This window comes from Centruroides vittatus, unplaced genomic scaffold (genome assembly GCF_030686945.1).
Source record: "Centruroides vittatus isolate TY-2023 unplaced genomic scaffold, ASM3068694v2 contig_817, whole genome shotgun sequence".
Lineage (NCBI taxonomy): Eukaryota > Metazoa > Arthropoda > Arachnida > Scorpiones > Buthidae > Centruroides > Centruroides vittatus.
Window position 1 is genome coordinate 2,677,774 of NW_027122532.1, and position 12,672 is coordinate 2,690,445.

The 12,672-nt window shown below is 33.8% G+C and overlaps 1 protein-coding gene across 1 annotated transcript in view; it reads right to left on the bottom strand.

The window, feature by feature from the left end:
* The window catches only part of HERC2 (E3 ubiquitin-protein ligase HERC2), a 191,235-nt gene that overhangs the window by 10,888 nt on the left and 167,675 nt on the right, over positions 1 to 12,672 (bottom strand). Inside the window, 6 exon segments of the mRNA XM_067278755.1 lie at positions 24 to 319; positions 3,617 to 3,712; positions 3,820 to 3,959; positions 6,612 to 6,865; positions 8,573 to 8,750; positions 10,054 to 10,268. Coding sequence (XP_067134856.1) covers positions 24 to 319; positions 3,617 to 3,712; positions 3,820 to 3,959; positions 6,612 to 6,865; positions 8,573 to 8,750; positions 10,054 to 10,268 — 1,179 coding nt within the window.

A 12,672-nucleotide genomic window follows, 5' to 3' on the forward strand; every position in this document is an offset into this window, starting at 1 on the left:
TTAAATAACAGCAAAAAATTTACTTTTCCTGAAGAGATCAGAAGTCCTCTCAGTTTATCGAGACTGAGCGTAAAATTGTCGTTTTCCCCTCCGTGTTTCCAAGAGGGAGATAAATCAAACATTGGTATAGAAGGACAAAAAAGCTCAGAGAAGTGATAAAGCAGAGCGTAACGATTTCGTAAAACAGAAACGGGTACATCCTGAAGATGATCATATTCGAGAGGCACCGAAGTCGGCAGGCGACCCGTCGTACTAGGCTTGCAGGTCGACCAGGAGATCGTGTGAGCTGAACCACAAGCGACTCTGTTAATTTTCTTTCCTATAAAACAGATAAGATAAATAAAGATGTTATGCTTAAATATACAAAAATTATGTACTTCAATAAATCATTTGTGTTATAGTAAGAAATTATTTAATTTATAAATTTTGATTCATTTGATATTTCTACCATGCTCTCATAAATATCTTTAAAAACTGAACTTCAAATAGAAAGTATGTTAGATTTTCCCGACTCAACATTAATGTTTATAGCACAAAACCTTAATATATTTAAACAGCAATCTTTTGAAAGTGAATTTACATACAATTTTTATTATCTGTAAAATATATAAATACTAGAGTATTAAAATTCTCCTTTAAAATAACATGGAAAAATGTTGATTGTTTATACAAAAAAAGATCAATAAATAAGATAAAGTCTCTACAATAGGGAGGAAGATGACTAATGGCCTACACCTTAAATCTATGGTATAGTATTCCAACAACTGTGTTTTGGAACCATCTGGGTGTTGTTCATGTGCAATTCCTTCATAAGGGATTACCACTACTACCAAGCAGTACTGCCAGACTATGGACAGTGTTCATGTCTGTCAGCTGGAAGAGTAGGAAAATTGTAAAACTGTATCATTCTCTTGAACGACAATATGAGATCACACACTGCCCAACATCTGTTCCTACATAAGAATATATGCTATGGGAGCACATCCTCCCTATAGTCCAGACCTAGCACCAAGCAACTTCCATTTCTTTGGGCCCATTAAAAACCTCTCCATGGACAATGATTTCCAACTTTAGAGAGCATGCAACAGGCCATTGCTTGGCTAGACAATCTTGACAGAAAATTCTTTTCTGAAGGAAAGGATACATTGATTACCTGGTGATACAAGTGATTGGACAAATGTGGAAATGTAGTGTTATTACCTATGTAGCTTACATCTTATGTCTGGAAGTATCTTCACATTTCTACTAACAAAAGTACATTTAGAAATCCATTTGTTACCTTATTTATTGATCCTCCCTTGTGCATAAATCATTTAGAAAAATTATCAATGTTGTTTACATTAGTAATTATCTTTTTTGACCAGAATTTCTTTTCAAACATTTCTATCTAATTGATCTAAAATTTTGATCCTCAAAAGATTGTGTTAATAACTGACTTTTTCAATGACGACATACTACAGTGGTGCCTCGTATAATGTATGCCTTGAATAACGGACGCTGTGAACAACGGACTTTCTGTTTGGCCGTTACGTGACTCGAGCAACGGACTGGCTGCGAACAACGGACTTTCTGGCATAATTGGTGACTGCTCCACGGGTACGTTCTTTAATAGCGGTTGCTCTACGTCTCCGCTACTACGGGAGTGCGCTGCTGTTTGTAGGCATTTAGGAACGACAGTGAAAGAAAGAAAGATGGCAGCGCACGCACTATCGATAGTATTGTGATGGAGGAAGCTATAATTCTAAAATATGAGCTTTAAAACGCAAAAGAAGGGTTCCAATTGTAAAATTTAACCATAAAATGGATTATTTGTTGAAAGAGCATTCAAAATAACCTCGAAAAAAATTTGTAAAGACACTTACATCACCGCGTGCGCTAACTCGCGCTTTCACAATTTCTAAATTTTCATTCATAAAACCACATAATGGACCCGGAAACGAAACTATCTGAGCCATGGAGGACGCCATGTTGCTTTCCACCTTAAACTACTGCTACAAGCAGCCGTTTTTGCCGTTCGACGGCGTGCATTCCCACCGGAATTTAAGAACACGTTCCGCAGGAATTTTTAAACGGATGTCACTCGCAAAGAGTTACGCGGAGGAATAAAAGAACACACCCATGTTCATTTTTTTATGATACAGTGCAGTTATTTTGTGCTGCGGAACGAATTAGATGTTTTAACACGTATTTCTATAAGAAAATGCGTTTCGTATAACGGATTCTTCACTTAATGGACATGTACCTGGAACAGATTAAGTACGTTATATGAGGCACCACTGCATATTATACTGTGAATCTTTGTAGATGAGATGAGTAAAGCTCTTATCCTATATATTTTATTGATGTCAATATAATATCCTACTAATTTGTTAAAAGTAGAAATGCCTAACAAAAAGAAGTGCATTATTGTAAAAATATATGACAAATCTTGTGTATAAATCATTAAAAAAAATGATATTTTTAGTTTAGCAGATAATTTATTTGATTACAGTTGAATGGCTAAGGCAGTTAAAGTGTCAACCTACTGCTCTAGAGACCTGGGATCAAATACAGGCAAGCAACTCCCCAAGGATTTTTTGCAGGTAGTAATCCGTCCCAGATATGAACCCCTTTCTATTATGAGCCTGGCCAACAAATGATGAATATCATTAAAAAGACTCTTTTAGTACCCACAGGACAAAAAGCAAGGGAGAAAACCGATTTACTTAGCAGTAAACAATGTTATTAAGTTATATATCAGGTCTGTCTGGAAAGTTTGCAAACTTTGCAAATAGAAGTTGTTTGCATTTACCTACAAGCTAGTCGATTTTGTTGCCTTCAAAGCAGTCCTTCCAGAGTCTATGCATCAAATCCAGCATTTCTGCCATGAAAAGAATGCTTCCTGAAATGTTTCTTTTGGGGTTATGCAAAGCTCTGTTAACAAATTTTCTTAATGATGTCAATGGATTCAAAACGGCACTTTTGAAACACAGATTTTAAATTGAGAAACAAAAATAAGTCTGCTGGGGCTTAGTCCAGTGATATGGAGTTGGGAACAAGTGACATCGAGTTATTGATCCAAAATTCTGTTATCAGCAATGATGTGTGAGGTGCATTGTCATGATGCTGTTCTCTCCAAGCAGTCGGTCTTTTCCTCCTCACTGCTTCACAAAGATATTTCGTCACCTCTAGATAGTATTTACAGTAAATGACACTTTCAGAATTAAACAAAACAGTGAGCAAGACCTTCACATTCAACTGAACTTGTGCTGCCTTTTTGAGTGGTAGTGAAGATCTTCCCACCCACTCAGATGGCTGATGTTTTGTTTCCACATCATACCCATAGACCCCATGTCTCATCTCCAGTGATGAATTTTTCATCAGACCTAGCCCATCACTCATTTGAACTCACTAAAAGAAAATTGTAAAATGCAATCAACTCATGTTTAAACAAATTAATTTAGAACAAATTGCTTTTGGAATAGAGCATACAAAACTTGTTTCTAGAGAGCCATGCAAGCCTCTTTCAGATTCAATTATCAATTGGTGCATAATTTAAAAAGTTTGCGAACTCTCTGGACAGATCTGCTATATGCTCACATGTACCTAAACTAATTGTAAAATTTAAGATAAAAACCTTGTAGAGACGAGACCAGACGTGGTCTCTGTATGGCATTGGTGGTTCCATCTCCCAGCTGTCCTTCGTCATTGTCTCCCCACGTATACACCTCACCTATAACATATAATACCATTCATTTAAAAAAAATGAATTTTATATGTTTATGTTATTTTATATTAATTTAATATTAAATTTTATTAAATTAAAAGTTAAACTCTTACCATTATCAGTACAAGCCACACAATGGAGAGATCCAACTGCTATGGATATCACTTTTTTCCCCTGTAGTGTAGCAACTTTTCTAGGTCTTCTAACGTGATCGTCAGTTCCGTGTCCCAGTCTATGATAATCACCTTTTCCCCTTAGAACAAAAAAAAAAGAAGAAAAACATACTATTTATATGCTTCATTAGATAAAATACACATTTTAGATTATTGTAATTAATAGTATAGATTATCAAATTATATAACATAGAATTATTATAAAATTCTATCAGTTCAAGATACAATAGGATGAAATATGAACAATTCAAGTTATGATAACTTTGGCTCTTTCAAAAAAGATGAAGAATTTTCCTAACAGAACAAATGCTCCTCACTTATTTGGTCAAAACACATAAACAAGGATGGCCCCAAAGACCAGTAATAAAAAAGACTTTTTCTTCAGCTTTAAACGTGGAATGAACTATTTATAATGGGCTCTCTTCATTAAACATTACATCACTGTGTACAGTCACTAATACAATTGAATGTACTTAATGGACTGATCTTGACAAATGAAGACATTCTCACAGTTTGTGACTATACTATTCTCTTTCCTTCTGTCAAAATCCCGCTATCCTTCACCAGGAATTTAATATGTAGAAGCCACAACCTAAGTACATCTGGTTATAAAATAGTATCGGATTACCTTGACCTTTTTCTTTTTAACTCTTACTATTCCTGGAATGGCAACTTTTGTGTCTGGAAGTCCAGGGTACCAATGGGCTCAACCTGCTTTGGGGATCTTGCCAAGATAACAGTCTCATGGATTGAGGAAGCCACTTGTTAGAGTGTATCAAGAGCAAGTAAAGGCTATATGAAGATATGTTGGTGTACTCATCATTTGGCACTTGGGCCAATAAGTGAGATCCTTTCTACATGATGTCAATTGGAATTAGATTATAAACAATAGAACAAATTTCTAAAGCCTCATTCTATATTCATACTTGAAAATTACTGTACACTATAAAGGTGTTCTGAAAAAGGCACATCAGTTGAATCCTATATTTATTGGAAATGTTACATGATGCCATACAAGATAACATCTTTATGCTTACTTACTAAAAGAGCTATTATGCACTCTATCCTAAATGAAGACTGGAAGTTGAAATATTATGTTTCAGGAGTATAGCAGCTGCACATTGTTTTTGCAAAAAACTAACTATCTCACTTATTTCTTCATTAATCCAGAGTGTCTCTAACACACACAACTTGCTGATCTGAACAGATACAATGCTTAACAGTCTCTGAATGCTTCTCATGTAAATTGTTGTAGCAATACATCTCTTGGTAGCAAAGCATACACCTTTGGTTAAGCAAATTCTAAGATGAGGGCATTCACAGAATGGAAGACAGGGCAGGAGTATACATTGTGAAACTTGTTAAAGAAGAGGAAAGTTATTATTACCTGACGTGGCACCTCTTTGGTGTCACGTCAGGACTGACACCACCGTGTCTCCGCTGACACGGAAGCTGAGGCTGTTCCATGAACGGACGCTTGAGCGGTCACGTTTAGGGCGATCGGATTCGGGATGGAGGACGGGACAATGCCCCGCAAATAATAGAGGCCATTTTAACTAAACCATAACATATATTTATTTTGAGCATGATTTATGTACATCATCAAGGGAAAAGGGAACTAAAGACGTGATTATGAGAGAGAGAGCTTACAAGAGTGTTCGTGTGGCGGTAAATACCTTGTTGAAAGGATGTTCGGTGAATCTGTTGGGCGGAGGGTGACGTTTCTGGACCTAATGACAAGAGTCTTAGTCCTGGCGTTCTGGCACTAACGACGATTTCGGTAACGGCGTTTTTGGCAGGCGTAAGCCACAGTGTTAATCCCAGTGTCAATATCGATAGTCCACGGGAACTGGCACAAAAACCAAGGGAAGATAGCGCACCACGTAAAAGTTGTTACGGCGCGAACGGCGATCCGAGCGGCAACTGCGCGAATTCTAGTAGTATTGTTTTTGTTTCGATACACTTTAGGGCGAAGGTGATGAAAACTGCGTCTGAGAACTAAACGGAGGATACGTTCTCATGTGGAAAGTTGACAGTTAGTCGTTAGGCAGTTGACAAAAAGACGACAACTATGACGTCATGGAAAATATACTGTAGGTCCATAATTCAGATACTCACACGTATGATCTACCATAAGAAACCTCTCCTGGAAAATGAGTGATCATTATGGATATGTTAGTAGAGACAATATATCAGCTAACACATTTTAACACAATGGACGTACGATCAGAATATAGAAATCCTTTGGAATCACCCTCTAACTTTACTCTGCAACTTAGATTTCTAGAACAGTTGTATATATTTTCATAATAAAGACTAAAAACATTTCTCAAAGAATTTTTACCATTAGTTTCCATAATTAGTTGTTTTTTTGTGTTTGTTTAATAATAATTTTTGATACCAAAATAAATGGAATTTGTGAAAAAACAGTAACTATAGAAGAGAAGAGACTCCTCTGAAGATAATTCTTACCTACTATTGGATATATGAATAAATAGAAAAACAGAAAAGATGTACAATTAACAACGAATAAATCAAAATGGAAGTGTCTTAAATTTGATGGTTATGGAGAAAATATTTTACTCTAGTAAAATTAATTATATACAATCTGATAATCTGGCACAAATTTAAAAAATATTTAATCAATTTGATGTTGGCATAATTAATAATTATTTATAAATTGTATGTAACGTTGACATCTAAATTTAATAGAAATTGCAAAGTATACTTACCAAGTGAAAACACTTCCAGATGCAGTTAGAGCTACAGAAAATTGAGAGCCACATTCGACTTTTATGACGCCCATACCCTGTAAGGCATCGATTTTCAAAGGCACCTTACAGCCGTCGCTACCACCGCGTCCAAGTTTTCCGTAATCACCATCTCCCCAAGACCACACGCAATCGTCGTCTGTAATGCACAACGTCTGTGCATCACCACTGCCGCAGGCAACATCGACAACTGCAAAATTTGCCAGAGCTTCTACCTGTTAAAAGAAAAAGTTCATTGCACATTAGGAATATTTTTTCATCAATCAAGTTATAATAATTCTCATTCTTAAATATAATCTAACTTTTCAACAAATGAAAACCATCAAATAGCTACAAAAAATATTTAATAATTTTCAATAATAATTGTTGCATGGCACATCCTTGACTATAATCTATGACTGACCTCAGTTTTTCTCATTATATATGCATCTGGTTTGCAATGAGAATGGCTGAGTGCTGAGGAATGAAACCTGATAGAGCGTGATTAGACCACTCATGATAAAATTTAAGATCATGAGCCAGATAAGAACCAAAATTCCTAATTGTTTTTGTTGGTGTGGACATTCAACCAATCACACAAATTCACTAAGATGTGATAAATTTGTATAATTAATAAATAAATAAATGTGAATGACTATTAAAATCTGTTTGAAAAAATACCTATTATTATTATATTTTTATAAAAGATTTATATTTATTCACACAATTAATTTAATTTTCAAGAAGATTGTGCAATATATATTTTATTTAAAAGTTTGTTCAGAAAAATGTAAAAATTTGAAAATATCAGTGAACCAAAAATCACTGAGTGTTAGACTTAAAGAACACAAAGAGGATGTAATGAAAGAGATATATAGCTTTAGCAGAAGAAAGCCTAAATGAGGAAAGCACAGTAGAGTGGGAGAGAGCCTGTATACTGCAAGAAATTGGCATAAAATAAAACATAACTGATATGCAGTAGCTTTAAATTTTTAGAAAAGGTCTACACTAATATAATATTTGAGCTAGATGTAAATGGCATCACTCAGGATGCCACAAGGAGTGACATAAGTTGTGTTGGTCACTGCATGGAGTTGACACGATACTCAATACATAAAATGCATGTTGTTACATAAAATAAAGCATGTTAATGAATCTAACTGTATATATTCACTCTAGTTATTTACATAACATATATTCCTGTGTTCCTGGTCAACAAGAAGAGGTTACAACAACAAACATGTAGTTAAATACAACAAGCGTTAACTGCAGGAAGGGTTGTTGTAACCTTTTCTAAGGATGAAAAAATACTTTCTAATTTGTGGAAATGGCATCTAAAGAATAGAAGTGTACACATTATGACTACAAGAAGAGTTGTAAAATGGAACTGCACCATACCATTTAATTTTTCAATTTCTGAACTACTAAAATTTTATGTATGTGTACTAATTCTCTGAATATAATCCAACTAGCTTAAAAGTACTACAGTAATTTCAGTACTCCTAGAAACCAGTGTAAAATTATTTATTAGAAAATATTGTATTTTGTTATATTAAATCTTTTTTATATATAAGTCTTAATACATCCAAGTTAATAAAAATATAAAAAAGATAATTTTATGAATCTTTTATCCTATATCCTAAAACCTATAATCATATGCCACATGTAGAAATGCAGGGTCACATGTGAAATGTAGACTGTGCCTTTGCTAGTATAGATAAAAATTATCCTTATAACATTATAAGGGTTATAAAAGATAAACATTAATAAAAATACATAAGTTACAAATAATACCTACAGTAAATATAATTTCTAGTAAGAATAAATAGAATTATCAACCAGATTAATCATATTGCTTTCTATAAGTTAATGTGCACCTAATTTATTAGCACATTTATAATAATTAAATTCTAAATTCTAAAGAAAAAAAATATTTAAATTACCAGCTTAGGACGTAACTGATCTTCACTGTCTCCATGCCCAAGTCTTCCATATCTTCCTTTTCCCCATGTGTATAATTCTCCGGAAGAAGTGATGCAGGCACTGTGTGCTCCTCCACAAGCGATGTCGGCGACTTCTTTCCCTCTTAATGATTCAATTATTCTAGGTCGTTCACAAGAGCTGTAAATGTATTTAACGTATGTTTAACATTTCAAATGTTATTTTTATAAAGTTAATTTTCAAAAATGTAATTATCTTGGATACATAAAAAACAATGTTTAACAATATTTAATCGTCATCAATTAATTTAGCATCTGATGAACTAACCTATCAATAAGGCATTAATTTGTTAGCTTTTGTTAAATGTCTTAAATCAAAATAATAAACAATAAATATCTCAATTTAATTATGCAATTTTTTTCAAATAAAAGAATGGATGTTTAAGATGGTTTAGCCTGCCTTTCTGAGAGGCTAGGCTCAAGTACAGATCACAGCCTCAGAAATTTTTATAGACAGTGTGATAGAATTGGTGAGTCTTTTCCTCGCTACCTGGTTATCCACTTTATGGGCCAGCCTGAACCATAAACCACTCATGACAAATCAAATCTTCTGAGTCAATTATTGAGAGGACATGTTTCTATAATTAGCATGAAAAAATCCTCTATAGCATGAAATTAGCATGAATATATTGCAATATATTCATGAAAATGCATGATCCTCTATTGCAATATAATTAGCATGAAAAAATCCTCTAAATAATTGCAAAGTAGAAAAAGTTAGAGAATAGAACTTCTAACTTTTTTAATGCTTTCTGCCATGTGGGAACTAAGATGGCCTTTTTAGCAGGCCCATTAAGGGCTTGGTCAGACTCATACTAGAGCAGCTCGATGGTGAGGGATGAGGCCCAATGAATCTAGACAGACCACCTCCAAAAAATTTCTGGGGTTTTCTGAACCATCCGGATTGCATCTGAAGTTTCCAGAACTAGACTGCCACCCTAACTGCTCAGCCATCTGGCCATAGAGTTCTTCTGGCTACTAACAAAATATTTCTTATTAGTTTTTTATGAATTGCTGAATAATGGAATTGGAAGTTTATGTATTTTGAACATTTTATCATCATGAATATAAATTGTAATTGTTACTTTGTTTTAACATGAGTAATGGCAGAGTTACACTAACTTTTATAAACTGATAAATTTCTTCTGGCTCAATTTTGGCTTCTGAGTATTTTTATGAAATAAAAAATTAAATTTTTGCAACAAACTCATAATAATAGTTTTTTGACTCGAGATTTGCAGTTTGTAGATTACTCATTACTTTTCTAAATTATTTAGTAATAGTTAATATATAATCATTCTTATCAACTATGAAATTCTGATCATCAAAAACAAACATTTATTAGAAAAATTAATGTTTAATTTTACATTTCTATGCATTAATAAAACATTGTACATATACACTTATAATGTTTCAATATTTACCTTTTATTTCCATGCCCCAATTTTCCATCGTCTCCTTCGCCCCAAGAGTACACTTCACCTTCGGACGATAGAGCAAGACAGTGTTTTCCTCCCGAATTCACCACCACTTTCTTAATAAATACATGCTGAATACTTTCCAACAGAGTGGGAGAAGCAACCGATTCTGTTCCCCCAATACCGAGTCTGCCTCCTGCACCATATCCTGTTGCATATACCTAAATAATAATAAAGTCCATTCTAATAACACTATCCCAAGCCTAATTTCTCATAAATAATAAAGGGGAGGACAACAGTCTATGGTTTTCCTAGGTACTCCAGAAGTAGCTAATCACAACTACTGGATTTCATCAGATTAGTTTATCGTAATTATTTAAAATTAATTTCTAAATAATTTGTCACTAGAGGGAGACATTAGGCACCACCTGTTACTAATTTTAATAATTATAATTAAATTAAAGAATTTAGAAAGTTCTAAAAGAAAAGAATCGACCCAGAGTGGGACTTGAACCCACAAATCCCACTTACCGTGCAGTGGTGTTGCCAGTTCTGCTATCTGAGCCTCCTGACCAATCACCTCTTTCAAACACATTTATTTTGTGATATAGCACTTCTCGATTACTTACGACACAAGCCGGAGATGCCTTCGGCAACCTCATCCTATAATCACCCACTTATGGCACCACTATCAGCTAGCCATTGCTCAACCCCAGCGGGGTAAAAATATATTAGGGTTTCTCCAATGGGATCCCAGCTGTTTTTTAACTCAGGAAATTATTCTCATCCTGGGAAATCCTGCAAATTTCTTAAAAATTCACTTTTTTTAAAATTTTGTGTTAAAGTTGAGGAAATTTTGTAAATAGAAAGTATAATTAACCCATAAACTGTCAGAATACATTTATATTTATTAATTTTAAGCCTGCTTATTAGTTTTTTAAACTTTTGCTTATTATGGCATGTCACAGATTATCGATAATCAATATGTAGCCAATTTGTGACAGAACTCTGAAAATTCTTTGTCAGAACCTGTAATATCTGGAATAATTGTGCTTATGCTGTCTTAAATTTTAACCATGCCCAGTAGCTTCAATAACTGCATTATTCCAGGTTGTGCAAATTGGGCAAGAATACAAATGAGTATAAAGTATGCAAGTATGAAGTTTTTCTTCATAAACCCGATTATTAAAGCCAAACAAACTGCTGAATTATCGGTCTGTAAGCTTAATGCCACTATTAAATCAGCTGAGGTAGACAAATCAAAGAATACTAGATGGCAAAAAAAATACTGTAATGCACCTTGAAAACAAACTAGAAATCTTCCGGGCTCAGGTGAAAAAACACATAACATCCATCTTTTCTTAAATGCATTAAAGACAATTCTACCTACATCAATTGAATCAGAAAAGGGCATTCTCAGTAGCAGGACTTTTCTTTAGTAAAATAAGAATTAGATTGAGTGATCAGAATATTGACCATCCTTGCTTTTTAAAATCTTATTATAAAAATTTACAATAATATTTTGTATTAGGTTTTATTTAAATATTGAAAATTACCTTCTAGCTTAGAAGTTTAAATTTCAAATCAATTCAAAGGCATTTTTTCTGTAAGCAGTTTCCAACAAACTTTAATAAATTTTTTCTATTTCTGAAAATTTCTGCGTAATTCAAAAGTAATTTTTTTATACATATTTTACACAGCATTATTAATATTATTATATTGGAGGTTGCAGGACATATTAAGTTATTAAAAATAAAAAAATAATTATATCATTCAATTTTAAGATTTATTTTATATCTTAAAAATAATTAATTATATCCCAGGATCCTGGGAAGCAAGTCACTTTTTCCCCTGGAATCCCAGGACAAGCAAAAGACCAGAAAATGAGAAACCCTAGTATATATATACATACATACATACATACAAGAAAGACATTGGTCATACACAAAGTGTTTAGCTGGCAGAAAAGAGGGTAAGGGAAAGGGGAGGGGAAGAAGGAGGGAGAGGAGATAGACAGCAGAGAAAGGCAGGATCTCTCTGAAAGGCATACATAAGGCTACAGTACCCTCTATGTTTGATGTTGGCATGCAGTTTTTAGGCTGCAAGGCTATAGTTCCCCAAAAGGGTCTAAAAGAAAACCTGAGTGTAGCGGCCACCAATAATTGAGTGCCGCCATGAATAGCTAAGTGTATAATTTACTGCCAAGTGGCTGTTAGTAAGAAGACATAAATTCTTAATACTAATAAAACTGAATGTGATTGTGAATTTTAATACTACTTAACAGCTAGACAGACAACACGAAAAGCAAATGAACACAATGACAAACTAGACGAGACAAATGAGCAAAACCCCAAATTTTATTTTTTCTGGAATTTTTTTTGAAAATTTTTTTTTTAGTTCAGGAAACACTGGGGCTCCCAGCCCCAGTGTTTCCTGAACAAGATGGACACGCCATCCAGAAAGACCCTTAAACTTGTGTATATATATACATATATATACTTGTATGTATATGTATATATATACACATACATACAAACATCTCAAATATTTTCTTCCTGAACTTTCTAAATTATTTAATTTAATTATTATTATTAAAATTAATAAGAGATGGCACCTAATACTTCC